This window comes from Lutra lutra, chromosome 10 (assembly GCF_902655055.1).
Source record: "Lutra lutra chromosome 10, mLutLut1.2, whole genome shotgun sequence".
Lineage (NCBI taxonomy): Eukaryota > Metazoa > Chordata > Mammalia > Carnivora > Mustelidae > Lutra > Lutra lutra.
Window position 1 is genome coordinate 18,452,584 of NC_062287.1, and position 13,227 is coordinate 18,465,810.

Below are 13,227 nucleotides of genomic sequence, written 5' to 3' on the forward strand. Positions count from 1 at the left end.
TAGGCATTGCTGAGATGCCCCCCGAATCACAGGTAGTGGGAGAAGAGAGAAGGGTCAAGAACAGGGCCTGGTACAGGAAGGTTAGATTTTAAGGGTAAGCAGAGAAAGAGAGCAGAAGGTGAGAGACCATGAAGGGCTTGCCAGAGAGACAGAAGGCTGCCCAGGGTTCAGTAGTGTCATGGAACCCAAGACCTGAAAATCTCAAGAAAGAGACATCAGTGGGCAGGGTCAGACTCTGCAGGGCTTAAAAAGGTGTCATGAGAAGGGAACAAAACATGCAACTCATACATGCCAGTCTCAAAGGATTCAGAAAAACACTAAGTAGGAACAATGCACACAATATCACAGAAATGACGCAAACGTGCGTTTGAGTGTCCGTCTGTCTATAGGTGGAGACACACACACAGAAAGATGAAATTGGCCCAAAGTTAACGAATCTCAGTAAGATGATCTGGGAGTCCTCCATGCTAGTCTTGCAGTTTTCCTGTAAGTCTGAAATAATGTTCTAGTGCGAAAAAACGAAAAGGTAAAGAAAGTGGTGCCCAGAGGATTTGGCCACGAATTGTTTAGTGGTGGCCAGAGCAGAACAGCGTGGGGGTGGTGGTCCGTTTTTCAACTGAGAGTTGATAGTTACCATCCTCTCTTTCTATGTAAGCATCCTACTCGGACCTAAGGGCTTTACTTCAAACCAAGTCACCCCTCTTCACTTCACCTTTCCACATAGGTCTTGTCCTGAACCACTCTGTGCTCCCCTGTGAACCTTCACGGCTTTTCCAAATCCCAGCTTCATTGTGTGTCCAGAACTGGACCCAGTACTAACCTAAGGGTCTGACCTTTGCTGGCCGGCGTGAGGGAGCAGAAGATAGCAGGTCCTTCTCTGGCCCAGAGCACGTGGTCAATAGAAAAAAACAGAAAGTTCTCTAATTAAATGAAGCTTCCAAAAAAATGAAATAGGCAGTTTCCTTTCTTGCTGCTGTAAAATAACTCTTGACTTTCTAGGCAAGGCAAAGGAATGACAGGGCGAAAGGTACGGATGATCTTTGACTCATTAATATCAAAGTCCTTGTAATCACATCCTAAGTCATCTTCCCACCCTTCCTATTATTACATGACTCTAAGAGCTATTGTTTTGGTTTTGCCTCCAACATCATCAAGAGAGCTATGCTTCTTTTTTTCGTCTGAACACAGAGTCCTCCCTGCCTGACGCTGAAAATCAGAGCCAGTTAATACCCGTTCTCCAAATGTTCTCAATATTATCAGACGAATTGATAACCCCCACCTTCAAAGTATTTGGGTTTTGTTGTTAATAAACACAACAGAAGGGGAGCCCAGGCACAACCCTCAGGGCTGATCAGGGTAACAAAGAACAAGAATGGCTTTTGTTTTAAAGCAGATGAACCTTTGGCTAAGACAGGGCGTGCATCCTTCCCTCTGTTTATGGCTTGGAAGCAGGAAAGCCGTTAAAAGAGAAACAGCCGGACATTGCCTTTCACAGGGTTGGGGGCAAACTGCCCTTGGATGGCACAGTATGAACGAACATTAATAACTAAGTACGGATCTTACTAAGAAGTTATCATCCCTGCATCAGGCATCAGGATTCCCCAATGCGAACACTGTACCAATGGCCACTGCTGTGTGTGTGCTGGGAAAACCCAGTGCCATTAAGCAGTTATTCTGAGTGCATGGAGTATGGACTGATTGTGAGTATTGGTAACAAAAGAACCCCATTGAGAGCGGGATGGAATAGAGGATTTCAGTGCTGGTGGAGATTAAGTAGCCTGAGAATGGCTTTGTATATTAACTTGAGGGAACTCAGGTCTTGCGACCTAAAAAGTGACACCTGATGTCTCAATTGTCGGGTAATAAATCTTCAGTAAACCACAGATCTCAAGTAGTCTGCTCAGAAGGTGAGAGAAATCACATCAAGCCCGTAAATGTCTTCTTTTCTGGAGACTGAAATGCCATCTCTGGGCACTTACGTTTATGTGAATAGCGGATTTAACACTTGAGACAATTGAAGTTTCATAAAATGATGAGTCCTTGGCCTTGTTGACAAAGCACCCTGCGAAGAGTACTATTGTAATCTGAATTGTCAGCTGCAAAGGTATAACATGATTAAAACCAAGTGGCAACCCAAGATTTCGGGTCTGGTAACCTAAGGAAAAAAATCCTGATAGCTTTTTTCTTTGTTGGTGGGAATGAGGACAGAGAATGGAGACATGTATAATCCGATGGCAGCAGAAAAAACTCCTGTTCACCTATTTTTCTAACAGTTAAAAGCTGACAAAATTTCATTTTATTTAAGACTTTATTTAGTGATTGAGAGAGATAGCACGCACGCTCGCACAAACATGCATGAGTGGGGGGAGGGGCAGAAGGGGAGGGAGAGAGAGAATCTCAAGCAGTCTCCACGCGGATTGTCAAGCCCCACTGGATCACAGGACCCGGAGATCATGAACCCGAGCTGAAATCAAGAGTTAGAAGCCCAAATGACTGAGCCACCCCCTGACAATTTTTTTTTTTAATGACCTTATCAGGAGCACCTGGGTGCCTCAGTCTGTTAAGCACCTGCCTTCGGCATGATGTCTGGGTCCTTGGATCGAGTCCCCCATTGGGCTCCCTGCTTGGTGGGGAGTCTGCTTCTCCCTCTCTCTGCTCTTCTCCCCTGCTTGTGCCCTCGCTTTCTATCTCTCAAATAAATAAATAAAATCTTTTAAAATAATACAATAAAATGACATTATCGGCATCAAGAAATACTTATAGATTGTAGCACAGGTGGGTGTTTTTTGTTTTCTTTTTTGGTTTCCTACCTTCATGAACAGTGATGGTCATGGAAATAGCCACTGTGTTCCATCAACACACCTGATAAGACTGTACAGTAGCAGTTTTCTTCCTGGTCCACCATAAGGAAGGATGCTCTTGGCCTATCTATTTGCAGAGCCTTCCTGCCTACCTTCCCCCCATGCAGCTCCATATAGTACATGGAAGGAAGAATGCTTCTCTCAACTGAAACACCGAGAAAGAAGTTCTTCCTTCTTTGGAGGACCACCGGTAAAAATTCAAAGTGTAGATGAGCTCATCAAAACCTGGCCAATCCAATCCTTATATCAGATCAATTAGATTTTAAGCCAAAGACTATAATAAGAGATGAGGAAGGACACTATATCATACTCAAAGGAACTGTCCAACAAGAAGATCTAACAATTTTAAATATCTATGCCCCTAACGTGGGAGCAGCCAACTATATAAACCAATTAATAACAAAATCAAAGAAACACATCGACAAGAATACAATAATAGTAGGGGATTTTAACACTCCCCTCACTGAAATGGACAGATCATCTAAGCAAAAGATCAACAAGGAAATCAAGGCCGTAAATGACACACTGGACCAGATGGACATCACAGATATATTCAGAACATTTCATCCCAAAGCAACAGAATACACATTCTTCTCTAGTGCACATGGAACATTCTCCAGAATAGATCACATTCTTGGTCCTAAATCAGGTCTCAACCATTATCAAAAGATTGGAATCATTCCCTGCATATTTTCAGACCACAATGCTCTGAAGCTAGAACTCAATCACAAGAGGAAATTTGGAAAGAACCCAAATACAAGGAGACTAAACAGCATCCTTCTGAAGATGAATGGGTCAACCAGGAAATTAAAGAAGAATTGAAAAAACTCATGGAAACAAATGATAATGAAAACACAACGGTTCAGAATCTGTGGGACACAACAAAGGCAGTCCTGAGAGGAAAATATATAGCGGTACAAGCCTTTCTCAAGAAACAAGAAAGGTCTCAGGTACACAACCTAACCCTACACCTAAAGGAGCTGGAGAAAGAACAAGAAAGAAACCCTAAACCCAGCAGGAGAAGAGAAATCATAAAGATTAGAGCAGAAATCAATGAAATAGAAACCAAAAAAACAATAGAACAAATCAACGAAACGAGGAGCTGGTTCTTTGAAAGAATTAATAAGATTGATAAACCCCTGGCCAGACTTATCAAAAAGAAAAGAGAAAGTACCCAAATAAATAAAATCATGAATGAAAGAGGAGAGATCACAACGAACACCAAAGAAATACAGACAATTATAAGAACATACTATGAGCCACTCTACGCCAACAAATTTGACAATCTGGAAGAAATGGATGCATTCCTAGAGACATATAAACTACCACAACTGAACCAGAAAGTAATAGAAAGCCTGAACAGACCCATAACCAGTAAGGAGATTGAAACAGTCATCAAAAATCTCCAAACAAAAGCCCAGGGCCAGACGGCTTCCCGGGGGAATTCTACCAAACATTTAAAGAAGAACTAATTCTTATTCTCCTGAAACTGTTCCAAAAAATAGAAATAGAAGGAAAACTTCCAAACTCATTTTATGAGGCCAGCATCACCTTGATCCCAAAACCAGACAAGGATCCCAACAAAAAAGAGAACTACAGACCAATATCCTTGATGAACACAGATGCAAAAATTCTCGCCAAAATACTAGCCAATAGGATTCAACAGTACATTAAAAGGATTATTCACCACGACCAAGTGGGATTTATTCCAGGGCTACAAGGCTGGTTCAACATCCGCAAATCAATCAATGTGATACAACACATTAATAAAAGAAAGAACAAGAACCATATGATACTCTCCATAGATGCTGAAAAAGCATTTGACAAAGTACAGCATCCCTTCCTGATCAAAACTCTTCAAAGTGTAGGGATAGACGGCACATACCTCAATATTATCAAAGCCATCTATGAAAAACCCACCGCAAATATCATTCTCAATGGAGAAAAACTGAAAGCTTTTCCGCTAAGGTCAGGAACACGGCAGGGATGTCCGTTATCACCACTGCTATTCAACATAGTACTAGAAGTCCTAGCCTCAGCAATCAGACAACAAAAGGAAATTAAAGGCATCCAAATCGGCAAAGAAGAAGTCAAACTATCACTCTTTGCGGATGATATGATACTATATGTGGAAAACCCAAAAGACTCCACTCCAAAACTGCTAGAACTTGTACAGGAATTCATTAAAGTGTCAGGATATAAAATCAATGCACAGAAATCAGTTGCATTTCTCTACACCAACAAGACAGAAGAAAGAGAAATTAAGGAGTCCATCCCATTTACAGTTGCACCCAAAACTATAAGATACCTAGGAATAAACCTAACCAAAGAGACTAAGAATCTATACTCAGAAAACTATAAAGTACTCATGAAAGAAATTGAGGAAGACACAAAGAAATGGAAAAATGTTCCATGCTCCCGGATTGGAAGAATAAATATTGTGAAAATGTCTATGCTACCTAAAGCAATCTACACATTTAATGCAATTCCTATCAAAGTACCATCCATTTTTTTCAAAGAAATGGAACAAATCATCCTAAAATTTATATGGAACCAGAAAAGACCTCGAATAGCCAAAGCAATATTGAAAAAGAAAGCCAAAGTTGGTGGCATCACAATTCCGGACTTTAAGCTCTATTACAAAGCTGTCATCATCAAGACAGCATGGTACTGGCACAAAAACAGACACATAGATCAATGGAACAGAATAGAGAGCCCAGAAATGGAACCTCAACTCTATGGTCAACTCATCTTCGACAAAGCAGGAAAGAATGTCCAGTGGAAAAAAGACAGCCTCTTCAATAAATGGTGTTGGGAAAATTGGACAGCCACATGCAGAAAAATGAAATTGGATCATTTCCTTACACCACACACGAAAATAGACTCAAAATAGATGAAGGATCTCAATGTGAGAAAGGAATCCATCAAAATCCTCGAGGAGAACACAGGCCAGCAACCTCTTTGACCTCAGCCGCAGCAACATCTTCCTAGGAACATCACCAAAGGCAAGGGAAGCAAGGGCAAAAATGAACTTTTGGGATTTTATCAAGATCAAAAGCTTTTGCACAGCAAAGGAAACAGTGAACAAAACCAAAAGACAACTGACAGAATGGGAGAAGATATTTGCAAATGACATATCAGATAAAGGGCTAGTGTCCAAAATCTATAAAGAACTTAGCAAACTCAACACCCAAAGAACAAATAATCCAATCAAGAAATGGGCAGAGGACATGAACAGACATTTCTGCAAAGAAGACATCCAGATGGCCAACAGACACATGAAAAAGTGCTCCATATCACTCGGCATCAGGGAAATACAAATCAAAACCACCATGAGATATCACCTCACACCAGTCAGAATGGCTAAAATTAACAAGTCAGGAAATGACAGATGCTGGCGAGGATGCGGAGAAAGGGGAACCCTCCTACACTGTTGGTGGGAATGCAAGCTGGTGCAAGCACTCTGGAAAACAGTATGGAGGTTCCTCAAAATGTTGAAAATAGAACTACCCTATGACCCTGCAATTGCACTGCTGGGTATTTACCCTAAAGATACAAACGTAGTGATCCGAAGGGGCACGTGCACCCAAATGTTTATAGCAGCAATGTCTACAATAGCCAAACTATGGAAAGAACCTAGATGTCCATCTACAGACGAATGGATAAAGAAGATGTGGTATATATACACAATGGAATACTATGCAGCCATCAAAAGAAATGAAATCTTGCCATTTGCGACGACGTGGATGGAACTAGAGGGTATCATGCTTAGCGAAATAAGTCAATCGGAGAAAGACAACTATCATATGATCTCCCTGATATGAGGGAGAGGAGATGCAACATGGGGGGTTGAGGGGGTAGGAGAAGAGTAAATGAAACAAGATGGGATTGGGAGGGAGACAAACCATAAGTGACTCTTAATCTCACAAAACAAACTGAGGGTTGATGGGGGGAGGGGGTTGGGAGAGGGGGTGGGGTTATGGATACTGGGGAGGGTATGTGCTATGGTGAGTGTTGTGAAGTGTGTAAACCTGGCGATTCGCAGACCTGTACCCCTGGGGATAAAAATATGTGTTTATAAAGCTGTAAAAAAAAAAAAAAAAAAGAAAGGATGAATACCCAAGTTTTGTAGCAACATGGACGGGACTGGAAGAGATTATGCTGAGTGAAATAAGTCAAGCAGAGAGAGTCAATTATCATATGGTTTCACTTATTTGTGGAGCATAACAAATAGCATGGAGGACAAGGGGAGATGGAGAGGAGAAGGGAGTTGAGGGAAATTGGAAGGGGAGGTGAACCATGAGAGACTATGGACTCTGAAAAACGATCTGAGAATTTTGAAGGGGTGGGGGGTGGGAGGTTGGGGGCACCAGGTGGTGGGTTTGTAGAGGGCATGGATTGCATGGAGCACTGGGTGTGGTGCAAAAATAATGAATACTGTTATGCTGAAAAAATAAAAAAATTAAAAAAAAAAAAAAAACCTGGCCAATCCTCCAGAAAGCAAGGAGAACATGCTTTGAATTTCAGATAAGCCATTTATACTTAAAAATCTGATATGCAAAGTAACATTGTATGGGACTGTTTTAAATTTAACAGCCTCAACCTCATCATTACAGGGAGAGGTCATTGGAAATAGAATACCACTTAATATTATATGGAAGAGGTTGTCTTAGTAATTATATCAGAAAAGTGAAAAGTTGAACTCATTGCAGTAATCTGACCATTCTTCATAGCAGCTGAAACCATTTGAGCAAAAATAGGAGTTATTCACTTTAAGGGTTGTTTTTTTTTTTTTTTTCTCCCCTCGAATGACCCAGGTAACTGGCATTTTTCATTTAATGTTGCACAGAGAGAGATTTCTTTTTATATGTATGTTCAGAAAGAAATAATTTGTAGTTCTATACCACACTGATGCATATGGTCATGTTACTGTTTTTACTAAGCAGTTAATCATTCTTTCCAAAGGACTCTTAACTCTGCTAGTTTTTCACAAAGTAATGAGTGCTTTATTTCTTGGAAAATATTTCTAAATGGCTTAGCACAATATAGTTGCATAGTGTATCTATTATACCAGGAGTATATTTTGTTGTTATAAGACTTTGAAAAGCATAAAGACTGTTCTGAAATTGAAATATTTCCCCCAGATGTTTGATTGCCTAAGTACAGGCTATATTAAGGAATTGAAGCAAAACAACCCTTGTGGCTTCACAAATGTCCTATCACAGTGCAGACTCTTTTATAATCCTCTGAATAAAATCTAATTTGTTTCATCTGGTGAAGAGGTCATTTCTAGTTTCTGACCTATATGAGTAAGAAGATCTGATCATCTAAATGGCATCTTGTATTTGACTTGTACTTGTTCGGTAAAGCGAATCACTGATGTCCTCTCAGGTTGAGATTTTTTAAAATGTTCACCTTAGTTGAAATAAACTTGCATATTTCGATGTAGATTTGTACTTTCTTTGTAGCCCTGTGGAGGTAAATCTCCTTCCCGTAACCCCCCATTTGGTAACACTTCATTTTACACTTGAGGTCAAAGACCTGTCTTTAATATCAAGCCCACTCTAAGCTCTCTACTTCTTTCTAGAAAATTCGTAATCTGAAATTGCCAGGAAGACTTTCTCAGCTAGTCACGCTCATATCCTGAAATTAGGAAAGGACCTACTGGACTCTTTATCTCCTTTCAAATCTGTGGTCCCCTTCCCAGCAGTCTCAACTCCTAGTCTGAAAAAATACTAAGTAAAATATGAAGACTGCCAATCATCTGAGTTTACATTAACCAAAGATATCTTTTTAGGATTACCAGGAACAACTGTCTCAAAATGAAAGTGCAAAATCAAACAGCGTGCCGAGAGGGCCATCTTCTGGAACAACCACTGGCCAGCAACCTTCCAGAAAACCATTCCGGCACAAGATTCGAAACCAGCATCAACGTCAGCATGGCCGGAAGCCTCTGGCGACTGAAGAGCTGGCTGTCAGTCACAGAAACCGGCATAGCACTCCCAGACAGCAACACAACCAGAATAAGCCTGCTGATACTTCAGTAAAGCACGAAACACTCGGAATTATGAATGCGCCTAACAATGATTTACAACACTCAGGCGCACTTAGGAGCCAGGAGCCTGAAGCAGCCTCCAATAAATTTGCTGCGCCACAGCAGGATTTTGACAAGGTGTTGTACAAAAACTCTACTGGAAATCACTTGGTGAATGTTAAGAAAGCAAGAGGACGCAGAGGCCGAGAAGAGAAAAGACCGTCACATCAGCAGCTACACCTCAACACCCTTTCCAATATGGACTTGAACTTCCTTAATGAGCTTACAGAAAGACCAGTGGCAGTGAGCCAGAAAGGCTCCCAGTCTGCTAGTAACAAAAATGTTAATGGATCGAGGGAAAATAAGAAGCAATCCAAGCAGACCTACACAGAGACAAAATATAAGAACGTAGAAATATTATGGTAAGAACTCCTGTTTTCTCAAGTGTTTTTTCTAGAGGAGAAACGAGACTACTGAAGACGGGAGAAGGAGAATGGGGGGTGGGAACATCATGGGGATGGTCAGGGGAGAGGAAAACAGCACCTAACACGGTCCTTGGCTCTGAATTTTTTTTTTATGATTTATTTTATTTATGGGGGAGAGAGAGAGAGAGCAGCAAGTGTGGGAGGTGAGAGGGGCACAGGGAGAGGGAGAAAGAGAATCTCAGGCAGACTCCCTACTGAGTGTGGAGCCCAAGGCAGGGCTTGATCTCACAACCCTGAGATCGTGACCTGAGCCAAAACCAAGAGTTGGATGCTTAACAGACTGAGCCACCCAGGTGCCCCAGTTGGCTCTGATTTCTGCCTCAAATAGTCCACTTTCAATGTATTTTTCTTCTTCTCTGTCTCCTCTAGTTTTTCCACTGTAGTTAAGCCGGGGTGGCGGGGGCGGGGCACGGACAGAGGGACTAGTCATTTAAAAAAAGATCTCTTTTGAGATTTTTGATATTTTGAGGGTTATAAGTAATGTTTGGAAGAAACAATCTCTAACTCTGTGTTGACCTATCCTAAGGATATAATCAAAAATACAGAAAAATACGTATGCACAAAAATACCATCGTTTACCAAAATGACAACAATAACTCAATAAGGAAATATTTAGGTAAATTATGGCATTAAATATCATGTAACCATTAAAAGTTACGGTTATGAGGAAACACTTCTACAAAAAAGAAAATAATAAGGTACAAATTTACACCTGAGGTGTAGGAGCTCTGCTATGTAAAACTATGCACAAAGAAAGAAAAATGCACCAAAATGTCAAAACTGGTTATTTCTGGCAAGAGAGGCTGGATTATTTCTAATGTCATCTTTGTACTTCTGACTGGTTCAAGTTCCCTGCAATGTAGATATATTCCTTCTATAATCAGAAAAGAAAGAAAAAGCGGTTTAAAAAAAAAAATCACTTCCAGGGAGATTTCCTGATGTCATTCAATCAAATGTGTTTTATCACATACCTGCCATGCACTAAATCCAGCACTAAAATGCTATAGAAGATACAAAAGTAGTATGACGCACAGGTACCTTCCAGGGGCTTACTTTCAAAGTAGGGAGACAATTTTGCATATCTGAAGTGATGAAAAGGCATTTCAGTGCTGTATGCTGTACTTAGAGGCATGAAACATACATTCATTAAAATTCGGATTTAGCTTCCTGGAGGAGATAGTGATAGGTAGCAAGGATCCTGGTCTTTTTTCCCCAACTTTAGAGGGAATGCTTCTAACATTCATATCATTAAAAATACTTAACTTTTGGGGCACCTGGGTGGCTCAGTCGGTTAAAGCCTCTGCCTTCGGCTCAGGTTATGATCTTGGGGTCCTGGGATTGAGCCCCGCATAGGGCTCTCTGCTCAGCAGGGAGCCTGCTTCCTCCTCTCTCTCTGCCTGACTCTCTGCCTACTTGTGATCCCTGTCAAGTAAATAAAATAAAAATCTAAAAAAAAAAAACTTAACTTTTGGAAGACAGGGAGGGGAGACAGTAAATTATCCTATTGCTAATCCTTTTTGCAAAGGGCTTTTATCACAAATGGATTTCCAATGTTAGACTACTTACATTTATTGTGATAATCATATTTGGATTTATTTCTCCCATCTTAATTTGTCCTTCCAATCACCCTATTTTCCTGTACTTTTATAGCTCTCTCTATATACAGATATCTAGATCTTCTATTGAACTAATAGAGTTTTGTTACTTTTTCCCCTACTGATTTGGAAATAAATATTCTCTTTCTAATTTGAGTATTGTTGACAAAGTCCCTTTAGTTTTAAGTGTACAACTCAGTGATCTGACAAGTTTATACATGTTATGTTCACAAGTGTAGCTATCATCTGTCCCATTACATTGCTGTTACAATACCAGTGACTTTGTGCCTGATGCTGTGACTTTTATTCCCATGACTTACTCATTCCATAACCAGCAGCCTGCACCTCCCTCTCCTTCACCCATCTTTCTCAATTCCCTACCTCCTCCCCTCTGACCACCATCAGTTTGTTCTCTAGGTTTATGGGACTGATTCTGTTTTTTTATTTTTTGGATTTCATTTATGAGTGGGATCATACAGTATTTGCCTCAGCGAGGCTTAATTCACTTCGCTTTAACATTGTATACAATGTTTTAAATTTAACTGTTTATTTATGTCTTTGCCTCACAGTTTTTCTTCCATTTTATTCTTTCTTCCTGAAGTAGACAGCTTTGGAAATTTTTTTTAACAAGAGTAGGTCACTGGTAAATTTACCTGAAATTCTTTTATGCTCTATCTTGAATTATAGTTTAACCTGATGAAGAGTTAAACTCTTTGAAAACATTTCTCTACCTCCCAGTTTCCATGAAGAGTTTTTTGTCAATATAATTTTTTTTTAATCTTTTCCCTTGTGCTTGGAATTTTGAAGTTTCACTATGTTAGGTCTAAGTATGAAATGTTTAATCCTGCTGTTGATTCCTAAATCTGGAGATTCATCTCTTTCATAAATTCTACACAATTATCACCCATTTCCCTTTATTAGGAAATAGGCATAGGAAATACCATGAATCTTATGAAATATTATTTACCCTCTTTTCCCTCCAGGAATACCAAAGAGATGTTAAAAATCTTTTATTCTAGACTCTGTCTCTTTAATTCGGTTTATTATTTTCTATTTCTTTTATCTATGTGTACTCCTGAGAAATTTCCTCCCATATGTTTCCCAATGCAATAACTCTCTTCAGTTGTAGCCAGTAGGCTACAATGTACCCACTGAGTTGTAAATTTCAATCCTAGTATTTTTCATGTCTAGAATTTTTATTTGGTTCTGATTAAAACCTTCCTGTTCTTTTTTCAAAATAGGTTTCCTGGGGTTTTAATTTCTTCTTTCAGGTCTTGAATCATTTTAAACATGCTTGCTTTAAGAATGCTATCTAGGGGCGCCTGGGTGGCTCAGTGGGTTAAGCTTCTGCCTTCAGCTCAGGTCATGATCCCAGAGTCCTGGGATCGAGCCCCACATCTGGCTCTCTGCTCAGCAGGGGGCCTGCTTCCCCCCCCTCCACCCCGCTTCTCTGCCTACTTGTGATCTCTGTCAAATAAATAAATAAAATCTTAAAAAAAAAAAAAGAATGCTATCTAATATTCTACTATCAGAAGTTCTCAGAAATCTACCACTGCTTCTTGTGTGTGGGTGGGTGTCTGCTGACTCTCCTACTTGGTAGATTACCTCCTCAGAGATTCTAGGATTTTGAATTGTGAATGAAGTTTAGTCATCCTGTCTGTAGATGCCTCTGCAGGCTTGAGAAGGAATAGATCCCTCCAGAGAACTTTATATTTGCTTCTGCCAGATATGCAGAGGCATCCCTCCTCTGGGATCATTTTTATGTCATTTTTTGGGTCTTAGATTCCATGACTAAATGGGAATGTAAATATGAACCCCAAATACTGTCGTATGGAAATTCCTAGACCAAGACAGATCGGCTTGCTTTGTTGAGTCTCAAGGCTCGTGACTGAGCTAATCACTAATCCAACTTTTTATCCAGGACATAGCTCTCCAAGGCCTTCACACAAGCATCTCGACTGATACCCCAGCTGACATGGGGCCAAGATTTCACAGATCCTGTACCAGAGTGAAGTGTCAGAACCTGAGCGCATATGTCCAAAACTCCCACAAAGCAAGCCACAGCTTCAGTTTATCCAAAATCTGCTTTACTTTCAATTCCTTTTTTGGTTTTGGTCCCAAAGATTCCCTACCTCATACAAATTAGTCTAGGTATTCAAAAAGAGGTTTGTTTAAATTTAATCCAACATTTCCAGGTATTTTATAGCAGCAAGGACTTTTCAAAGGGGTATTTTCTTTTTCTATTCTATATT

The 13,227-nt window shown here is 40.2% G+C and overlaps 1 protein-coding gene across 4 annotated transcripts in view; it reads left to right on the plus strand.

Annotated features, from left to right (window-relative positions):
• JHY (junctional cadherin complex regulator) overlaps positions 1-13,227 on the plus strand; it is a 59,420-nt gene that overhangs the window by 35,184 nt on the left and 11,009 nt on the right. For all 4 annotated transcript variants that reach the window (XM_047693365.1, XM_047693369.1, XM_047693366.1 and 1 more), the window contains exon 5: positions 8,659-9,317. In XM_047693365.1, coding sequence (XP_047549321.1) covers positions 8,659-9,317 — 659 coding nt within the window. The remainder of the gene's footprint in view (positions 1-8,658; positions 9,318-13,227) is intronic.